This window comes from Myripristis murdjan, chromosome 22 (genome assembly GCF_902150065.1).
Source record: "Myripristis murdjan chromosome 22, fMyrMur1.1, whole genome shotgun sequence".
NCBI lineage: Eukaryota > Metazoa > Chordata > Actinopteri > Holocentriformes > Holocentridae > Myripristis > Myripristis murdjan.
This window is the reverse complement of record NC_044001.1, coordinates 12,006,553-12,029,744: the sequence shown is the minus strand read 5'-3', so window position 1 is coordinate 12,029,744 and position 23,192 is coordinate 12,006,553. Positions and strand designations below refer to the sequence as shown.

Here is a 23,192-nt window from a genome sequence, read left to right as displayed (position 1 = left end):
AAATAAGAGATCAGTCAGACATCGGTCTTTACCAATCAAGAGATCTTAGAGGAATTGTTTGACTGCTGCGCTTTATCAACACAAATATCTGTCACGGGGTGTTTTAACTCAGGATGTGAAGTCGTGATATTAGGATGGAAGGAGCTGAGGCTTATTCATGAATCTGGAAACTGGATTTTAATTTTTAAAAATATTCAAGCAACCACATGACCTCACATCCACCTCATGGAGGTGCTGCCCGCTGAGAGTCTCCTCACCTAATGAGGACACACTGGCTGTCGTGGCGTTTCCAGATGCAGCGGTAGCACTCGTTGGCCACGGCGAAGATGTGAGGCGGCAGCTCGCCGATGTGGTGCTTGGAGTAGAGCTCCACCCGCTCCGGGTCGTACAGACCTGAGATCTGCTTGTAGGGGTTGACGGCCGCCAGGATGCTGCCGATGTTTGTCTGCAGACAGACAGAGAGACGTCGCGTCAGAGACTGTCACCGCACCGCATCTTTATCTTTATCTTTATTTTTGTTTGTTTGTTTCTTTCTTTCTTTCTTGCTTTCTGACCTTCTTTCTTTTCTGTCTATCTTGTCTTTTTTTCTTTCTTTCTTTCTTTCGTTTTCTTATTTTTTCTTTTTCTTTCTTTTCTTTCATTCTTTCTGTTTTTCTTTTTTCTTTCTAGCTTGCTTTCTGTCTTTCTTTTTTCTTTCTTGCTTGCTTTGTCTTTCTTTCTTTTTCTTTTTTCTTTCTTGATTGCTTTCTGTCTCTGTCTTGCTTTCTTTTCTTTTGTTTTCTTTTTCTTTTGTTTTCTTATTTTTCAATCTTTTTCTTGATTTCTGTCTTTCTTTCTTTTTCTTTCTCTCTTTCTTGCTTGCTAGCTTTCTGACCGTTCTTTCTTTCATTGTTTTTCTTTCTTTTCTTTCTTTTTTCTGTCTCTCTTTCTTGCTTTCTGTCTGTCTTTCTTTTCTGTCTTTTTTCTTTTTCTTTTATTTTGTTTTCTTATTTTTTCTCTATTTCTTTTCCTTTCCTTCTTTCCGTCTTCATTTTTCTCTCTCTGAACATTCACACACACACACAGAAAAGCAGCACACACACACACACCCACATTGCCAGAAGGCCACACATATTGAATATTATGGTATTAAAGCGCCTCAGCCTTGTGTAGATGTTAATCTGGATTTTGGGATGAGGTGACACAGGAGGTGTGAAATATGACAATGGGGGAGGAGTGAGGAGCGAGAAATCTCCAGGTTTTTATTAGAAAGCTGTGGGCGAGTCGGAGAGGAGGCGGGCGAGAGAGGCTGCAGCTGCATTTTGAACTTGTTGTGCTGCAACAGTGACCTTGCTCTCCATCCTCCTGCTCTCCAAACGGAAAACACATCAGATCAGCAGGCCTTCCATCATATCATGTTATGCTCTCTGGGCATTTTGTGCCCTGCAGTCACATGCACATAAACACCAATGCATGAGCACACAGGTACACACACCACACACACACACACAGTGGCACAGAAAGCTGACCCACACAGGGTAAATTCTTATGATCAGCTTAAGGGAAATCCGTGAATGGACAATATTTCATCATCCAGACTAGGTCACACCCAGCAGCTCTCTGCCTGTTCTCTGCTAAGCTTTCAGGTTTCTGGGATTTCCAGCTCCTGACGTTCAACTCTCATCTCCCCCTAAAGCCTGCACAACCTTTTCCCCACCGTTTGATATCTACTCACGAACTAATGCTCTGACCATCAGCTCACTGAGAGAAAATTAATAGATTAGACCTTTGAAAATCGATTAATCCTTTTAGCCACTTATTAAATAAATATCCCAAACATTTGCAGGATCCAGCTGCACAAATGTAAAGGTTTGCTTGCTTTTCTCCATCTCATGTCACTCTAAAAGGAAAACTAATCAGCTAATCAGACTGTGTAAGCAATTTTACAACCTCAAGTGGGCTCTAGCTCGCTACCTGTGATTAAGTGAAAAATGCTCAATAGATTAATTCACAGTGAATAACATAACTGTGAAGTTTAAGCCCAGTCAAGAACATGATTGCTGTCAAAGAACTTCACACGTTTAAATTAAATTAAATGTCACCATATAGGACTATAGGACTGCACACTGCTGAATAGTAATGTTATACATCTAACCTTAAGAGCTACCATTTGGCCATTTCAGAAAACCACCATATGGTATAATCTGAATTGGTTCATTTTTTTGTCTGTGCCCTTTAACCATGACCCATGGTTGTGGTTAAACCGATGGTGTTTTTTTGTTTTTTTTTCATGGCAGTGGACTTGAGCTAATTACACACAGACAAATAACTACAGTCCATCATTTCAGTTGTGACAATGATTCACTTGAGGTAAAGGTGTGAGAAAAATAGCAGGACGGATGTGATGCCCTGTCAGATTTGCACAGCAGGGTGTAAAAGTAAAAACAACCATGCATGTGTGTGGTGTTTTTCTATATAGCCGCTTTCCCTTGTTGTGCCACTACGAGCTCAGGCTATCTTCAAGCCTGAAGCCCACGGCCTCAATCCATGAGAACAAAAAGCGCTTGCGTTTGCGTTGCCTATGACCCTTAACTCCACCTCAGACCTCAGTTAGCCCTGTTTGGCCCATAGATATTCAGTGGGCCATTAGCACCTGGAAAGTGGCCCCATCAGCCCCACTGAGGCGCGATCAAAGAGCGAAAGTGACAGTGTAAACACAACTGGACTTGGCATGAACTAGCACACCACTGTTTGGCGTGACAGTGGAAATCTGGCTTAACTCTCTATTGACATTTCTTCCTGTTGCACTGTGTTTTTATCCGAGGCAGTCATTCAGTTTCTTTCTACCTTCTTTATGAGTCCTGAACGTTGAGAGCCTGCCAAAACGATTGCGGTCTTCTCTCCTCTTCGAACAGGTGATTTAATGCATCCATACAATATAATCGGACTTTACAAGACTCTCTGCCTGTCTGTCTCTCCCGCCCACTCTACCTCTCGTGAATACACAGTCACTTATAGTAAATGGATCTGATGCAATGATTTGTGTTTCCCACTAAAAGCATCAAGCATGGTGAGATTACCGGAAGAGGAGAGCGAGGGCGCAACTACGGTCGACATCAATATATGTACACACACATGAGCACATGCACACACTCATACAGGCACATACACAGACAGAGACTCATCTGTGCATTCACATTCAGACAGACAGACACACACACCAACTCCCTCCACACTGGCAGTGCTTACGTAGATGCAATCCTTCTGGTAGCGCTGGTACAGGTTGTGCATGATGGCGGCCTCGTGCAGCTCGGCCAGCGTCGACATGTCCTCCACCCCATCGATGCTGGACTGGTGCATGGCATACACTCGCTCCCTGGTGACCTCCGCCTGCTGCAGGTACAACACCTGGGCGATGACACGGAAAGAGAGCAAGATGTACAGGTGTGTGTTAAAGGTGGAAAAAAAAGTACACGTGGTGTTCTAAGTATTCAAGGAATTATTTTGTGTTGAAGTGTAATAATTAGTGTTTTTATATGCCCACTTTCTCTCAACCTTGCTAGTTTAGTCCCACTTAAGATTGTTATTTCCTTCTTTTCTCAGAGCAAGTTAGTATTTTGGGTTATATTGTACCGGATTCTGCAAAACATTTTAAAATGATCAGCCCGTTTTGTGTGTGTGTGTGTGTATGTTCAACAGATATTGGCTGACTATAGCCACTCCTACTGTTCATTGAATGGTATGAATGAACCAGATGGCATGCCGCATGATTGGCATTTTAGACCTGATGAAAGCAACAAAAGCACAAAATGTCATCTTTTGATCTTTAATAAAGGTGACATAAGAGCAGAGTGTGGGCTCTTCAGCTCTTTAGCCTCAGTGTCACAGAGCCAAGCTCTTGCAAAGCTCTTTATGATGGCTAATGTTCATTGGTACATGAATGTATTTTGTTAATAGTGAGTAAAAGGTTCATGCAGATGCGCTGCAGACCCACTATATAAGGATATGAGCATTGCCAAGATTTTTCCCTTTTTAGCAATAACGGGCTAATTGTGATGCAACATTACAAAAACCCACATGACTGTAATGGAGAGCTTATATGGTTCTCCTTCACCCCAAACCCCCATCTCATGTATGTCATCCGTTGCCATGGCAACTGGAGAGTAGGGGACAAGACGTGAGGGTAACCCGGCTGTGGGAGCGGGAGGGGGAGAAAGAAAGAAAGAGAGAGAGAGAGGTAGAGAGAGAGGGAGAGTAGCCGAAGTGATCTGGCTGGACCCGACAGGTGAAAGCAGAAGTTGGGTCACGCAGACACACACTAACACACATTCTGCATTTCTAACCTTGTCTCTCTCTCACTCACACACACAAACACACACACACCATGTATACAGCGTGCACTTGTATTCTAACAGGAGATAATTGTCATGCTATTTCAGTGTAAAGGTCGTTCATTCACTCCGGTGTAATCCAGCTGTCTAAGAATAGAAACTACGGCCTTTACAATACTGGGTTGTTAATATGTCAGCCCAGTCCCACAGCAGGCCTCCACCCTGTGTGTGTGTGTGTGTGTGTAACAGATGTGATGGAAGTCTGTTAAGAGCAGCAGAGAGGGAGTGCTGTAGGCGTTCAGACATCCTGTTTTTAGATAAATCTATTTCACTCCAGTAACACCGTCTTACTCTTTATATCTGCGTGCAGACGTCTCTCTTGGATTGTGCAAACTTTGCAGCATTGATTGCCAGCCGTCTGCAAGTGAGAGGTTACGTGGTTTGCTGCTTACTGATCCAAACCTGTATGATCCTGCACTGTATGTTGTACATTCCTCATCCTCTCTCTCTATCATTCTGCCCCTCTGTAAATGGCTCATGTACAGTTCATATTTCCAAAAAGTTTGTTTTTCCCAAATTGAAAAAGTTTCCCATTGTAGCATTTTAAAAGGATTGATCAGGACACTGAGACAGAGGATATTAAGTTTCTATGGGACAATTTTCTTTAAGACACTGACTATTCTCTTTCCAACTTTCTAGTGTCTGTCCCTTTTTTCTTTTTTCTTTTGCATCTTCACATCTTGTGATCTGCTCAGTGCTATATACTGTGTGCAGTTCAAATAAAGAGATGTATGACTTTCTGCTTTCCACGGCATAACCTTCCCCAACCTGCTGATTAGAGTCTAACCTATGAAGTCACGATCCCATCCCTGCGATGATTTAAACGCCTCAATTATCATTCGTCCTCCGTTAGAGGATGGCTCACGCAGGGTTCACTAACAAGTCATCATTCGGCGCAACACATCCTTTTAACTTTTTATGGCCAAGCACTCCATCGAGGCACTGACACCTTGTTAGTGTCGTACAAATGCACATCTACTAGACATCTGTGGAGTGCTTCTGTATCTTGTTACTTCATCATTGAATGTATTGGCATTTTCACCAGCACACAGCTCAACAAGCACTGGGACACCCATACAGTCTACTTAGCTATTTTAAATGTATAGTGTGTCTATTTTGCATGTTTATGAAGGGTTGCAATGCAATAAAATTATTTCTGCAGTTCTGATACAATCAAAACCAGAAAATGGTTATGTTACTGTCTTTTCTAGTTGTTATCCTCATTTTATTCCTTACATTTCTGCAATTAATTTGTCCTTCCCTTCTCTTCTTCTGTGTCCCGCTGAGGCAACTTTGCGCTGGCAGAGCATTCCCCTCCTCACAATGTGGGGCAGATATTTCCTTAACATGAGCTTGTGTGTTTTCATGTGTGTGTATGTGTGTGTGTGTGTGTGTGTGTGTGTGTGTGTGTGTTATTGTGTACTTTTCTGTGACTTGCGTGGGAGAAACACGCTTGTTTGGGTGATGAGATGCATTAACATGCATGTTAGTCATGGACAGCTGTAGCCTACACAGACACATGTCCACAACATCTCTCTCTCTCTCTCTCTCTCTCTCCCTCTCTCCCTATTGTTACTAAATTTGGATGAATGCTGAGAGAAGGAGAGAAGACAAATGGGGAGAGTAGCAGGATGAATGTGAACATACATGCACACACACACGCTTGGGTAGACAGAATGGCTCTCAGATCCTATCAAAGCCCATTAGTTTTGGGTCTCTCTCTCTCTCTCTCTCTCTCTCTCTCTCTCTCTCTCTCTCTCTCCCATGCACACTCTCCATGGGATTTTTCCCCATTTGAATTCTACATGCCTGTGTCTTGAACATCATTTGCCTCTCTCATCTCTCTGTATTCCACTCTTTTTTATCCCTTCCCCTCTCTTGCCTCTGTTCTCTCTCTCATCCCCTCCTCCCTCCCTGCAGCTCACTCTCCATTAATTTCTCCCTCTCTCCTTTGCCTGTCCTGCAAATTCCCACTCACGTTTCAACCTCCTCCTCTCTGCCCCATTTTTTTTTTCCTCTAGCTGCATCTTTTCCTCCATCTTTGCAAGGCCCTTACACTCGATATAATTTTCATGGAAGCACTGTTGAGATCTTGTCCATAGACACCCATTCACGTTCCTTTCAGCCTAATTCTCCTCCAGCATGCCTTGCTATCTGTCTTCTGGTCTAAAATGTTCATGGAGCCCTGCACACACACACACACACATACACCCTGCATGGCTAAATGGCTCTATCTAAGACCCCTGCCTGTAATTGAAGACTTACTGAGAGCCATCTTAATCACAAAGTCAAGCGTGTCTTTGCAAGCCAGGGTAAATTACAGTGGAACAGAAGATAAGGCTTTACACATACATCCCACATCAGCCCATGCACCACAGGGAAGAAGGACATGAAGGGCTGGGTCTTGCCTGTCAAACTTAGCTGCCTCCACTCGTCTCATTTCCTACATCTTTAACACATGGGGTCATATGATAAGGAGAGGATGTTGTGTTGCTGTAAAGCCCTTTGTGGCAAAGTTTTAGTTTGGGATATTGGGCCATAAACAAAAAACTGACTTTACTTGACTTGACTATTGGTTTCCATTACACAGTATGAAAATTAACCTTCAGAAACTTCATCGTAATGTTGTCCACATTCGTTTTCCTAAAAGCAGCAGCACTGTTGTGTTTTGATGACTTGAATCGCTTTAAATTGGCCGGAATGAAGCGGCCTCTTTGCCGGAAAATAGACTCCGGGGAAATGTTTGCTTTACACACTGAATTATTACTTCCATGGTTTATGAATAGTGATGCCTCTCTCAGCTCCAGAAGAGGCTAAAAGGAACATTATAAGGTGGGTGTTTCAACCAAAAATTATTATATTTGAAAATCATGGATTTTGATTACATGCTGTGAAATCTTTAGCACCCCCACGTGATTTGCAAAACGGTTTGCTGCAAGTAAAATGAGGGTAAATTGTAGTAAACACTGAAAATCACTGGTATGATCTTTTAAGCACATGAAAGCCTTTCTCAACAAGGTCTTCATGTCTTCATGTCTTTGTGAAAATAGTTGAAGCAGAACCACAACATGCAATGTTATCAATGTTGAAATGTGGCATTTAATTGTTTTACTGTTGTGAGTCCATTGTGGAGTCTCAAGTTAACGGTCCAAACATCAGAAAGGTCACTGTTAAATGAATACCTGGGATACTACTCTAAGTTTGTACAGTGTCTTTGCTTTTAATTCCAAAGCATCTCCCCTCTGTCAAGGTCTTAAACATTATCTAAGAGAAAAGCACTTGGGACACCTCAGAGGCAGATGATTCTGAGAGAGGGATGCTGTGAAGTGGGAAAGTATGTCAGTGACTAAAATAAATGCTGCTGAGGAGAAAAGGGGGTTTTGCAAATGTCTCCTTCTGCGCCGCTGCCCTCTGGTGAGTTTTAGCATGCATTCGTTGCATGGGTTGTTGGTGCACATTAACACACACAAAAGGACACAAACACACACACAGACATACACACGTGTACAACAGATGCACAGATTCAGCGCCTGGCTACCCACAGCTTCTAAAATGGGATTCTTCTTGTTCAATAATTCATTATTAGCGAGAGAAACAGAATGAAAAGAAAGGCGATGAGTTAGTGAAGGGAAAACACAGATACAGAACGAGCAAGACAGAGAATGAGAGTGATGCAAGAAGTAGAGCATGGGTAATAAGTTTAATTTGTCTTTAGTAAGTAGATCCTCAACTAGGACATGAGAGGGTGAGAGAGAGGGCCACTTAAGAGGACCACTTCACACACACATGCACACACACACATACACACAATGCACCCATATACGGTGGCCTGCCCGTAAAGCTCTGTGATGTCTGAAGCTGCTTTGCATGATTCAGGAGGAGCCAGGGGAGGCAAGGCTCTTCATCTGACTTCACATATTAGCCCGAGTGAGAGTGAGGGGAGTGGGCGAGAGAGATAAAGACAGAGAGCGGCGAGAGACAAGGCCGTGGGCACAGTGACCTATATTCACAGCAGAACAGAGCGGACCTGCAGACCTCCGTTCGCCAGAGCAAGATATCACACAGAATCCACCTGCAGCTCTACCCACTGACCTCACGTCAACTGCGACAGGCCTCAGTGGCTCAGGTTGGGATTGGGGAACATTAGGAAGGTCGGGGGTGTAACCAGACCCTAGATCAAAATGTGTTTGCAGCATGGGGAGCACTGAGCACAGCTGCAAACCAGCATGCCTGGCAATTCAGAGTCAATGAAAACCCCAATGCAGATAGTTTACACTGCCAGGATGTCTCTTTACTGTCTAAGCCTGATATACCAATTGAGCTGGGGAGAACAGCTTTTACGCCAAGAGTCCCAGAAACCTCAGACACAAATTACCTTCAATGAGTTTAACTGTTAGGTAATGTGCAGTTTAAACTCTGTCTTGGGCAAATGCAATTGTTTCAACTGTTTAGTGTTACTTTGCTTGCTTTTCTCGAAGCACATTTCACTTTACATGTTGAATGCGCTGCAATCCTTAGCCAGGACTTTCTCAAAAATGAGGTCTGGGTGTCAAGAGTATATCCTTGTAAAATAATGGTTAAATAAAGATGTAAAAAATAAAAAATATAGTGAGGAAACAGGTTCCTCTGGACTGGCCATGGGCGTCCCTGACTGTAAGGTTATTGATTTGCTTATTCAGAGAAAGGTGGAAGTGCCTCCAGAGAGTGGAGGTAACGCACAGACCAGAGGCAAAAGCAGCATCTTAAAAATCTATAGATCGCTTTGGTAGAGTTTTATAAGAACTAATAGGGCCAAAATCAATATTATAAAATATGAAGGCTTCATGGTATATTGATTTCAAGGGAAGTTACGGGAAATGCAAAAAATTAGGCAATTAGACAAACAAAGCACACATTTCCGTAATAAGCACAAGCTCTAGCCTCTTTTGTCAACCTTTTCCTACCAGCACTTTGAATTAATGCAGACTCACCTTTATATCTTAATGATAGCAACTCACTGAAAATGCTATAAGTTTTATTTGCCTGCTGTGACCATTTGTAGATTGAACGATTCTGTGTGTCCTCTCACATGTGTAGTTTGAAATGAGCTGAAAACCTGTGTCATACACCTACAAAAGCGTGTCCTAACTCTGCACTTGCCCCGTTGTTTCCCTTACCCCAGAGCTCAGATAGTAGGATTAGGAGAAAGTGGTTAACAACAAGCTCTAACTCCATTTATACCCTCTCTCTGCCCCCAGCTCCCTTTTAGTAGGGTGAACAACACATTTCATATGTCAGTGTCCTTTAAGATTTGGAAACCCATACTCATCCGTCCCTGAGGGGGATCACTGACTTACTTCTTCATTGGCTCAGATAAGAGATAGCATGGAGAGAGAGAGAGAGGGAGGGAAGCTGAGAGACAAAAAAGACACAGACAGAGAGAAAAGCGGAAAGCAACAGAGAGAGAAAGGACGATGTGTGTGTGTGTGTGTGTTGTGTCTGTGTCAGTGTTTGTGCACCAGTTTGACAGAGTTAAGTTAATCTCATTAGTGACTAACACCATGGGGTCTTCGTGGGGCCGGAAATATGAAACTACGAGGAGCGATGCGGGTCGGAAGATCAGACAGTAACACCAGGTTGTGTCTGAGCCTGCATGTCAGTGTCTCTGTGGCTGTGTGTATCTGTGCACGTGCATGCAATTGTGCACCTGTGCATGTGTGTATAGATGCGAGTGTGTGTGTGTGTGTGTGTGTGTATGTATGCAAGGCGTACGGCATCCCTGAAGCATGTTCTGTGCTAGCGTGAGCTCTCACTGCAGCTTTCACGCTAGCTACTGAAATCCAGGTCACAGAACACACTCGGTAACTCACTGCTGACATCGCCTGTGTGTGTATACATGTATGTGTGTATACATGTGTGTGTGCAGATATACATAGCTGGAAGTGTGTTTTTTTTATTTCTTGAGGCATGTATGTCTACTTACTTGCCTATGAACATCAGCATGCATGTGTGTGTGTGTGAGGCGCAGGTAGATATGTCATAACACCATTAACCTGATCACAAAATAACACATGACCTGACTCCGTGACCGTATCCATGGCAACCTAAATTATATAAATATGTCAACAAGTCAACATAAAAAGCATTTTTTATATAAGCAAAAAGGAGCTTTACCTGTATTTATTTGCATTATCCTTAATGCCCATCAATGCTGTTGTTATTTTATTGTGATTACTTCTAGTGATATTTTAAATACTCTCTATTTGTTCTGTCTTTATCTATATCCTATGCTCTGCTGCAGCAATGACCCAGTTCCCTCGCAGGATCATTAAAGTTTCATCTAATCTAATCTAATCTAATCTTAGGCTCTATCCAGTGATACAGGATTCATACTCAAAAAGGAAAAAGATAAAACACTGGATAATGCACACAGATAGGAGGTTTCTGTGTTGTGGGAATGTCAGCTCCTGGACATGAACCAGAACGTGATCAACACCCTTTGTGTCTACAAAAATAGAAATGATGGCAGAAAAAAAAAAGTGAGTTGGTAGTATGTTTGCAAAGAAAAATAAGGAAACAGACCTGATTCATTCTCCCCATTACATATGTAACAGGGCATTTAGCATTACTGGTCTGAAAACAGCAGATGGTGACATTTGGAGGCTTTGTTGGCTTTGCGCTTTGCTTTGTGGGACGGGTAATGACATCAGTCCAATAGGCAGCCATCTTAATACACCTGGCACATGAATTGGATGATGGTGAAAGGCTGAACTTGGGGTGATTATGGATCACGGGGTGAATGAATGAATCACGATGGCAGCATGGTTGAATGACAATATAAAAAAGACCATCACATCACTGTGGTGAGATGCCCCTGGTTCTAAAGTACATTTGGCATAAAATCACAAGTTAATCACAGCCATGGGAGGATGGAGGAAATAAAATATCTGCCACAGTGGTTCTGTATGGGGAATGAAGGTGAACAGCAGGCTAGAATAGAACAGATTTTGCCATCCTTATGACAACATGAAGTAAAAATAACCTTGAATGATGCAATGTTGCAGACCTCGACCATCTCAAACTGTAATATAAAAATGGTGAGAGCCCTGCCCAGGATAACATGCATGATCAAAATGGATCAGGGTCTACTAAAAGGTTTGCAATAGTTCATCAAGAGTGCATTTGTTCACCCACTTACTCATTTCAAGTTGATTTGACAAGAAGGCTTGCAGTTTTGCACTGACAGAATGATGGCCTAGCTATGATAACCAAGCACTTGTAATGCAGTGAACTGGGTCAGGGAATGTACGGACTCAGAGGGGCAGAGCAGCACTGAGAGGATGTGGAAAACGGGAAGAGGGAACATTGTGGGAAATTAACATCAACAACCATCAACGTGCTGTCACAGCTTTGCCTGCGGCTGCGTAGTTTGTGTCTATCAGACAGGCCATTCTGGCAGGTAACCAGCCATCGGGTTTAGCATCATTTTCAGCCGCTGGGCGGTGAAAAAGTGGAAGACGTTCCTGGGATTCAGCAGCTTCTGCGGCCGATGGAATCAAAAATTAATTTCCTACCGAGATCCGGAGAGCAAGGGGCAGCGGGGCAGAGGAGGCAGGAGGGCGGGGGTCTGTTTGCACAGGTCAGATCCTGTTGTAACAGTATAACCCTCCCGCCCCGCTGATTCTCTATCAAATATTCACCACCTCCTGCAGAGCTAACATTTAAACACCAACAGCCAGCAGAGAGGGAGGGTAGAGGGAGGTGGAGAGTTGGATGGGGGTTGGGAAAGTTAAGGGCGTTTATAATCCAGAGAAAAGGGAATGCCTCTTCATATTACCCGTCCTCTATTCTGGGAAATACCTGTGCTTGTTGCTGGGTGCCTGAATTAAAATACTAAAGCCAATACATATATATATATATATATAGATAGATAGATAGATAGATAGATAGATAGATAGATAGATAGATATGTAAAAAAAAAAAAAAAAAAAAAAAGATGTTTTTAATGAAGAGCTCGTCCAGTTCATGTTCATGTTCAGAGAGAGCCATGAAACATGAATTTGCTGTGTGACATCTGTGGAGCTGAGTCTGAAAGCCAGCCTGAATGTGGATGTTATTTGAGGGTATAAAGGGAGGATTGAGGCTCTTGAATTGGGGCCAGAGAGCAACGTCTATTATTAGCTCCATCTAAACGCTGCCAACTGGATTGTATGTGTGTGTGTGTGTGTGCGTGTGTGTGCGCGCGCGTGTATGTGTGTGTGCCAAACACACCACATCAGCCATAAAAAAAACATTAAATCCAAAGTGCGGTGCGTGTACGCCATTGCTCTAATACAGATTACACAAGCACATGTGCGCACACACACGCACACACACTCACTCACTCACTCACTCATACACTCATAATGAGATTTAAGCATTCAATTCCATTATTTTGGCATGGGGTGTGGCAGCAAAGGGTTGGGGATGGAGCAGCAGCCCGGCTTTGCCATTTTGATGGACGACATGCAACCCTGTGCTGCCCTGACATCTGACATCCCAAAACGAGCATGTGTGTTTGTGTTCCCATAATGCTCTCCGTCCATTCCCACTCTCCTCTGGAGGCAGAATGTGTGTCAGAGATGAATTTTGCATATGTATGAGGAGGAAGCTGAGGAGGAGGAGGAGGAGGAGGAAGAGGAGGAGGAGGAAGGAACTGGGGCAGGAAAGTGGAGCATGATGACAGACAGATTCTATTGATCCAGCTGCAGGGGAACGAACCTGCACGGCTGCTTCACCTTCACCCTGACCTTTACCTGGAAGCTAATGCACTGTCCAGATAACAGATTACAAACAATCAGCATGTGCCCAACAGTTACCAAAGTCATTAATGCAGTTTACTTCCACTAATCTGATTTAAACCGGTGCAATCTGTTTTCTTTCCCTACAGGAATTTCACATAAGACATTTATTTATCTTGTTAGAGCTTCCACGTTTGGCCAATCACTATAAAAACTACAGAAACTCTTTTTGGTAAACAATTTGCAGATCATTATCGCAGTTACAATGTAAAAACACATCCAATTAAAAGCAAATACATCATTGCAAACAAACACTAGCTGTGTTTACATGGACCCTAATATTCCAGTAATATTCAGAATGATAGCCCAGTCAAAATAAATATGTCACATGTAAGCGCCTCAGTTTGGCCAGACTGGCCCGAGGGAGTTTTTCTGTTTGAACATGAATGAAGCTGGAATCCACTTATTTATGGACCAAATCAAAAACCGCTGCAAAAGTTTGAAGGCTGGCTATTACAAGGATAAAATTCAAAATACCCCAGCCAGTTTTCATTTTTACAGTCTTATTTATGACCTGATGGGAGAGCAACAATTGGCAAACACAACTTAGCCTATATTATATTCATATTTCTGGCATAGATGACATTTCCCAGCAGGTGGAATCACTTTGCATATGTCAAAAAAGTTATATTCTGATTAAATACTGTTGGGTAGGCAAACACACATCTCATCGGATCACTTCATTTAGACTCAGAGTAAACAGTTAAGCTGGAACAGATGATCTGATCAGAAGGATTTCAATCAGGCTGAAGAAATACTGTCCATGTAAGCACAGGTAATGAGTGCATTTTTTCAAGACTCAGGTATACCACAAATAATAGACACTAATTAGTAAAAAGCTGATATCAGAATAATTTCAAACCAGTCATGTCAATAAACACGACTTCAAACTACATCCAGCCATAACTTTGTCCCTTTACCTGCTAAGTTCAAAGAATGCATGTACCCAGTCCTGTATGAATGCTTTAGTATTATACTCCAGCTCTATTTCATTTATGGCACTGAATCACATTTCATATTTCTATCGTGTGCTGCTATTAAATTCTACTTGTGCTGCTCAGTACTGTGTAATAAGACATCACTGCTGTCAGGTAAAAACTTGTATCTCCAACATGTCAACTCTTGGAGGATGAAGAAGATGAGATTTGTTTTTAGTCTGACAGCCACGTATGATCTTCCAACGGAAAATGTGACAATACCCAAAATTCAGTGCTGGATAAGCCTTGACTCTGCTTGATAATGTACACACATCAGCAGTCATGTGCACAAACACGCACACACACAAACACACACACACACACACACACACACACACACACACACACACACAGAAACAGTGTTACGAGGACATTTCAGGCAGAATATAAATGTGGGTCTTTCTTTGACTCGTGTAGGGCACGCCATTGTTTGTAAAAGGGCAGCAGTGTGTGTGTGCATGTGTGTGTGTGTATGTGTGTGTCTTACCTCTCCATAGTCAGTCGTGACAACAAGGGTTCCATCTCCACAGGAGTTGACGGTGGACGGGACCAGCTGCTCCTTCTCCCTGACCCACACACGGGCCCCCTGCAACACACACACACACACACACACACACACACACACACACACACACACACACACACACACACACACACACACACACACACACACACACAAAGACAGGAGTTATACAGTGTAACCAGCACAACAGAGAGCTTTCAGGTGACATAACACAACCTCTGGCAACCATGGAGGTCCTGAGCTTTTGGGCAAAAAAAGTGGCTTTGAATGGCTGGTCTGTCTCAGTAGAAGTGAATAGACATGGTTCATTTCTGTGCCACTGATATATAATTGATTATGTCTAATGTTAACTTGCTACTTCCAACATCTGGTTAGATGAGCATCACTGTGTTGGTAAAACATAAAATACAATTCACACACTAGCAAATGCATCCAATAGAAGCTCATGCAGTGGTGAGTAGCCGCATGTTAACAGCTGTTGCTTTGCAGAGTAAGCTACTTTATGATGCCAAAACCTAACTGTTGGTTTAGGTTAACAGAAACTCAGATTTTCCAAATTCCTATCAGGGTAAATTAAATAGAAAGACCTTTTAAAGCAGAGATCCTGGTCACAAAGGAGGGTAAATTTTCTCAACCCTCAGGTCAGGATTTGACATCATAATAATATGGCAGACCATATCAATGATAAAAAGGATCTATTTAGTATTGTTCTTGTATTATGCTTTTAAAAACACAAATGTTTCATTTTAAACCACGTATGTTTTTAGATCAATCAACATAGACCGAAAAAGTAGTCAACTGTTTCACCTTAAAAATAGTTTCTGTTAGTTACCTGTTTTCAGTGTTCACATTAGATTTTACCCTTGTTTTTCCCACCTTATAACAACAGGCTTTTTATCTCTCGCTACCTTTTACACACAATCTCCACTGAACCTCCATGACGGTGCCAGACGTTGTTTTCCTAGTAGACATGTGATGCAGCTGCCAAGCCACTATCCAGTATTTTGCACTGAACATGGCCAAGCAAAGGCTGTCATGTTCACTGCCCCACACTGCAGCTACAGCACAAGAGCAACACGTTTTATCTGCAATTAGTCAACTGCAAATCCTCAAGTCTGTCTGTTTCCTGGGTCTGCGTGCTTGCACAGACAGATGCCGCAGATGTGGCTTGAAGGAGACACGGACTGTAACATCTGGACATCCCACTAAGGCAAAGCAACACTGCTGTAAGTGAGAGAGCAAGTGTGTGTGTGTGTGTGTGTGTAAGTGTGTGAGTGTGTGTGTAAAGGTCAGAGGAAGTGTGTTCTGCAGTCTTATCCTCATCCTTGACAAAGCTCTCTTTCACACTCACTGACCTCTGACCTCCAACCCCTAAATTAGGGGGCACAGCATAGCAAAGGAAGGAGGCACAGAGGGGGCAGAAAAGGAAAAGGGGAGAGAAGAGGAGGAGAGAAGAGGAGAAGAAGAGGCAGTCATTAAAGCTACTGAATGAGTAATTATACTGTAAAGAGAAAAAAAAAAGACCACATATCCACACTTTAAACATGTACACCTCAAAGTGTGCAGGTGCCTCATTTTTTAGAAGAGTGTAAATTCAGCTCAATTCAATTTTAGTTCTGCTCAACTAGATTTAATTAATAGGTCCTGGACTAATTATATAAATGACTAAACACAGAATAAAATCAACCAGTTACCAGAGATGTAACTGATCATTTAAAATTGATGATTTAAAATCCAGATTGAGGTGACAAGAAAAGAGAAAGATAGCTGGTGGCCAAAAAGGGTGAGTTAAAGACCACTGATTAAAAAAAGAGCAAAATTAAGATTATAGTTTGCTTCTACAGACAAAGAGAAGGGTTTCCACATCTTTTCATGTCAAGGATCCCGAAACAGATGCCCAGTTGATGAGATTTTTTTTCTGAGATTTTTTTTCTGTACAAGACAATATTTGTTACTAGGTATAATTTGGTAGAGAAATAAATAAGAGTGAAGCTTTCAGTTGTAATATAATCAAAATTGTGAATGCGAAGATACTGGGATCACACAAGGGTCCTTGAAAAGGGATCATCTCTTTTCAAGGACCCTTCTGGCATAGACTCCATTAATACAAGTATACACATCTTTGTTTGCTGATTAGTTTCATTTGAGTGATTGGGTATTGGTGATACATTATGCATTCACACGTTGGTGATGTGAGGATGATCTAATTGTGCGAACGTAGTTTCTTTAAGTAGAAGTTGAGGAGAGAGGGTTGAGGAGGCTGCACGGGACACCAGATGTGTGCATCTGAAAGAGGTGAGGAACAGAAGAAGGGTGGAAAAGAGTTATTTTAGCAACAGATGGTCCTCTACCCCGAAGGCAACTCCCCACGACTACCTCTCTCACTCTTTCTCTCTCTATCTTTCATGATTCTGATCTGCTTCTGTTTCTCTTTTAGTCTTGTTTTTTTTTTTCTTTCACTCTGTCAAACTCACACACATAAAAACACTGCTGATAAACCAAAAAAAAAAAAAAACAGTCCTGCTCTAGGCTATGTTGTTAACCAGGCAGAAAACATTCACATACACACACATACATACGGTACATCTATATATACACACACATATCTGGGAAACTGAATTAGGGCTTCGAGGGACAGAATTGCTTCTTTACAGAGAATTTAACAGCGACAACCTTGATCAAGTCTACAGCCTGTAGTTCAACCTTTGATACAGTCATCACGGAAGAAATTAAAAGCACACACACACCCAGACACAAACACACAGATGCATACACACAGCAACTCCATATAACCCCTTGTTTTAACCTTAACCGTTACCACTACAGCACACGCCTGACCTGAACCCATGCAATAACATAACCATAATCCTGATGGTAATTATCCTACAAAACTCAAGTTGTAACCCTAAACTAAGCTGAACTTTTACCTTAAGCAGCCCTAACTCTAAGAATAGTCCTAAACCTAAACACACCCCTTGAAGAGCCAGCCAAAATCGTCTCAGTCTGTTCACAAAAAAAAAAAACGCCTGAAATGTCTAAAACTGAAATTGCTCACAGGGATACAAGCATAACATGTCTCCACAAAGTAGGACTCAAAACCCATCCAGCACTCACTGGCTCATCCATAAAGCATGTACAGTATGTTACATTTACTGCTGATTGACTTCATTCAGATCTTCATGGGAGCAAGCCGGGTACATTTAGCATCACATGGCTGAAAAATTCAGGAGCTTTCCCCCCTCTTTTTGTCTCTTTCTCCTTCTCTTTCACACTCTTTCTCTGTTGTTCCCTCCTCAGCAATTCTCTATATATAGCTGCCTCATCTGTCCTCTATATCCTCTTTCTCTCTCTCTCTTTCTCCACTTAGCAGTCAGTCATCCTGTCCCGTTCATCACTTCACCTCATCTCCCTGGCAGATTCCAACACACAGAGCTATTATAATGATAATACCTTGAGTTGACCTGATGACCTTCCTGCCTTTAGGCTCGAAAGCCTATCGCTTTGCCCCCCGCTACCAACCGGTGTGCCCCCAGTTCATCAGCACTTCACTGCATCCTGTTTTAGCTGACAATACGACCTCTGACCCCACTTATACCTAACTACCAGATCATTAATGCCAGGCCTGAAGGGCTCATAGGGCACAGACCCAAACGCAGTCCCAGACGCTTACCCCTCTGCACAACCTGTCCTTATGCTCTACCCAAAATAGACACTAATTTCATTCTCTCTGTCTCTCTTTCACTCTCTTGCTCTCTCCCCCTCACTCAGTAAATTGGTCTCTAGTCCCAGATCGATGCACTGTGTCTGAGCAATGTACTACCTCCAGGACAAATATGGGGAGGGGGAGATAGAGGGTTATAAATGACCTGCCGGCATTACAACCTACACCCATCGACGCCCTCTTTCTCCTCCCCCTCCTCCTCTTCCACGTCTTTGTCTCCTCCTCCCCTCCCCCTTCAACCGTCTATTACTGGCCCAGACAGACGGGAATGGCCGTGCATGACAACAAACCCCGGCGCTTCCTATCTGGAAAAACATAGGCTCCAGCATCGACAGCGTGATTGACATTCGCCCCTGCTGGTTCCTTCCCCACTTCACCCAGCCAATCTTCTTTCAACTCTTTCAGCACTTATCTCCCTCCCTCTTGCTCTCCCCTCCCTTCTCTCCTCCTCTGCCCTATGAAATCATCAAGTCATGCCTGTGCATCCATCTCCGTCCATCATCTTTGTCTCAAGCTCCATTGAACCTCAATAAAACTCAATCATCGCCTAATCGTCAGCCATGACCCCTGACCTCCCCTCTCTGACCCAACTTCCAGGGGTGGAAAAAGTACCATAACATCCTACTCGAATAGGTCCCAAACTAGTACTGCTATTTTTCTATTTTTTTACTCATGTAGAAATAAAATTAAATGGCACTAAAATCTAATTATGTTCCCTACTTATGCAGGGTTGATGCAGAGACTGGTCGGTCTCTGATGCAGTGTTTACAGAGAGACTGCAAACATTGTGCTCTGTGATGGATGTGGTTTCAAATGTAATAAACTATAATATTTAGAGGCACAGTGTGTAAGATTATTTTGTCTGAATTTTGCCCCAGAGCATTTTAATGTGGGCGCTGTTATCCACTGTTTACTGTGAGTCAGTTCCATTGGCCGCCAAAGCAGTGCTGCAGAGCTGTGCCCATTCAAAATTAGTTCTGCGCACCTCGATCTTCGGACCAATTAGAGAGGCTTTCAGTGAGGGGGCACGCCTCCTGCTTGTCAACCAAACTTGTGCAAGGATCCCTGTGCAAGGTGTAGCTTCAGTTAAGCAGCCGATCGCGATGACAAACAAGCGGCAAATAAATTCCCCATTCTTGCATTGCACACAACAGCACACATTAAAAAGCAGGCTAATAACAGATATTTTAGAGCAAAACGAAGAAAAAAAACTTTCGAAATTAGTGATGTAGCTTATCTCTGCTGGAGAAAACTGAGAGCGGTGAGAAATTTCTTTCTGCTTGACTTGTGAATTTTTTGACTATTTTGTTTTGCAGTCATTGGTTTACTTTGTTCTTTCATGCATGAGGCACTATTGTGTTAATACCAGCTGGGAAATGGGTGGACTTTGAAATTTTGGCTGGCACTCGCTTGATTTCCAAATCTTGCGCACTGGGGCTACAATCAAAATCATACTCAGTTACATTAAAATGTGATGTAGCACAAAAGATACTCAGTTACAAGAGTAAATGTAGGTCTAATGTATTAGCTCTACATTTGCCAGCCACATGAAAGATATTGTCATAGACCTTGAAGGCAAAGAAAAAATTCCTACCCTGTGGTATAAAAGGTGGAGAACACGGCCATGGGCAATATTGCCAGCAGCAGGCGAATAATGAGGATTAAAAGGTGGTTTAAAGAACATAACCTTGGTCATACTCTATTCTGTTGCCTCATACTGTTGTCCTCATGTATGCGTAAAGGCCTTGATACTGTGGGATGTGTTTCCTTGACAAGTGGCAGGATTTTTGTTATAGAATAATACAAGGAAGGGCAATTTCTTGTAGAATAATAGACCAAAAAGGAAATTCAGATAATCTAACAGTGTGCATTTTGCCAAGGTGCCACTAAATGTGTGTGTCTATGTGTTTATGTGTGTGTGTGCGTGCATGTGGGTGTTGTGTGTGTGTGTGTGTGTGTGTGTGTGTGGAGGGCATGGCTGATAAAGGCCTTGCTTCCACTCAGGCGATCACATGGACGCCTGTGCCATTTAATTGAGGCATCACCCTGGAGACAGCCCTCTGATGAAGGACCCCTTCTTATGGGAGACGTTCACGCTCCACCAAGCACTGACAAATCCCAGGCCCAAACATATGATCAGAGTGTGCGCACACACACACACACACACACACACACACACACACACACATACACACACATACACACCCCATGAACTTCAAAAGGCACACACAACAGTCACTCTATAACGCTCACATGAGCAAACGCACACACACACACACACACACACACACACACACATACATACAGATGCACACAGTCACACAGACCCAGTCCCTCTCTGAGTCATGAGGTCATGATCCACTGCAGCGACTAAGTCTATCTAACATGAAGTTCATAGACACAGAATACGAGTCCCAGTTGGGAAGTGACAAAAAGAAAGGAGGAATACAAGCCAATACTGAGGGCGGGTGTTACTACAAACTGAAATGAACTGGAGAGGAGAAGAGAAGACAGTAAGAGTAAGCTAAGAAGAAGAAAAGAGAGAGAAAAAAGGAGTAGTTGGCTGGAAGAGTGGTACGTCTGACAACCTGACTGTCATCCTCTGACAGGACAGGAGAGGAGAGGAGAAGTGATGGTGGAAGCTAATGTACAGTATAATAAAAGAGAAAGGGATTCAAAGGATTAAAATAGAGGAGGACTGAGGAATAAGGGTTTGCATCACAGGTTTGCATCACAATACAAAATGCAGTCAGTTTTTTTGGACAGCAATATGATATTTGCTGATATCAGGTGTCCATTTCACAGAATCAGCCGTATTTCTCATGATTTGCGCTTTACCACCAACATGATTTGAATATTTTTATGAATGAGCTCTTCCAGACTTTTTTCTTAAATAAATATAAAAAATAGACCTTTGAAAAACAAATGCTTATTTTAATAGAATGAAAATAGACCTTCAGTTGTTCACAATAAAGTAGTACATATCTCATGGTTAAGTACAAATGTTAAAGAACCTTTAATGACCTATCAGTTATGAACACAAACAATGCATGTACTTTATCACCTTGGATTTATAGCCCAACATACGGCTGTTTTATCATTTTTCTTACTTAATATTTGTTAATTCTGTTAGTTTGCCTTTTTTCTGAAATCTGATACTTTTTTTTTTTTTTCTTGGCTGCTGCATGACCTGGCTGGCGTTCACACAGTTTGAGGAAACGATGCGCACTTGGACACCAATGAATAAATTATGAAAGAAACAGCTGACCAGACACCAGCTAATGGAGGAAAACCTTCAGCAAAGAGAGAAAGGCCGACGGATCTCTAGAGACTAAAGGTCAGCGGTAAATGAGAGAGGCTGGGAATGACTTTGAGTGTGTGTTCGTCTACATGTGTGTGGCTGTCTGTCTCTTTATTATGTCCACACTAAGCTGGGTGAATTTGACACACAACATCTGCTCTACTGGCCAAGTGTATGCCCTTGACCCATGACCTGTATGATGTTTCTATGTTGTCATATCTGAGTTAGTGGCACTAACTTCAAACTTGATGTGTGCAATTCCCAGTAGGATGTCAAAATCAAGAACCATAATGGACCAAAGCCGCCGGATTTCCTTGTCTGGACAGACAATAAAGTTGAACGATAAAGTGTAAAGTTTAACGAGTACAGGTCATTTTGGATGGCAGCTAACGCCTGAATGTCATCGCATGCCAAGCAGATGTAGGAATTTTCAAAATTCTGTTTCCCCATCTAGTCCACAACACTAGACTGGAGTATTAAAATTAACCCGTGTTGGAAGGTGTTTTCGACTGTGACTGTCTAATAAAGCAGAAATGCTCCAAAAAATACCCATTTTTGGTGGCTGAATGGATGTAAGGCCAAAACAAGAGACAAAAAACTGCAGCACCTGCACCAGCACCGGCCAACACGTCCAAAACACACAAAACACAACCAGCTATCTATAACATAGCATATTCAGTATATGACACACTGAGTCAAGCTGTGTTTCCAGTGGTCTTGTTTCAGGCCTTATTTCTCTCACACACACTCACTTTCCTTCTCTGTCTTCCACACAGTCTTTCATACCTCAGAAAGACCAGGAGTTAATTTATTAATCATAATCGATGAATTCACATTTTAGACAAACGCATGCCACCAATCCCAGCAGCTACTTCGCCATCTGTTTTTTTACTTCACCTTCAATCCTCCACTCGCACAGCAGTTTCTCTCACTAAACTGCTGCTCCTTTGTGACGACAGTGGATGTGGGTGAGGTTTATGTGAGTGAGGTGATGAGGGGGTTAATCAGGTGAGGGTGAGAAGGTCTTCCTCCCAATATGGTCCTTCTTGTCAGACCTGGATGAAGGGGAGTTAGTGTGCATTACAGGTTAGTAGATGGGGTGAAGTCCAAAGCCTCAGATGTTGGAGGTCAGCCTGTTCTCATTACCAGGACATCTGGGTCTGATACCGGCACCAAAGGCACCCTTCAGCATCTGATACCATCACATAAGGCACTAGAAGCCACAGGGGCCCTTTGGTGTTAGTATGAAATGCAGCGGATAGTGACATAGCATAAAGAGCAGGGGCGAGCGGTCATAATAAGCTATAAATGCAGCGCATGCCCAAGCCCTTCAATTAAAATCTTTAAAATGTTGGTCTCCTAGTGTGTCCTTTTATAATATACCTTATTTCTATCATTTTGGTAGCAAGCTCTCTTGAAATGTTCAGAGGCAACTGCAATTCATTCACTTGACAGCTAGCTACCGTTAACGTTGTTAGGTG

At 42.6% G+C, this 23,192-nt stretch overlaps 1 protein-coding gene across 1 annotated transcript in view; it reads right to left on the bottom strand.

Moving 5' to 3' along the window:
* The window catches only part of myo10l1 (myosin X, like 1), a 53,454-nt gene that overhangs the window by 22,750 nt on the left and 7,512 nt on the right, over positions 1 to 23,192 (bottom strand). Inside the window, exons 2-4 of the mRNA XM_030082083.1 lie at positions 14,654 to 14,752; positions 3,229 to 3,387; positions 258 to 445 (exon numbers count right to left, since the gene is read on the bottom strand). Coding sequence (XP_029937943.1) covers positions 258 to 445; positions 3,229 to 3,387; positions 14,654 to 14,752 — 446 coding nt within the window. The remainder of the gene's footprint in view (positions 1 to 257; positions 446 to 3,228; positions 3,388 to 14,653; positions 14,753 to 23,192) is intronic.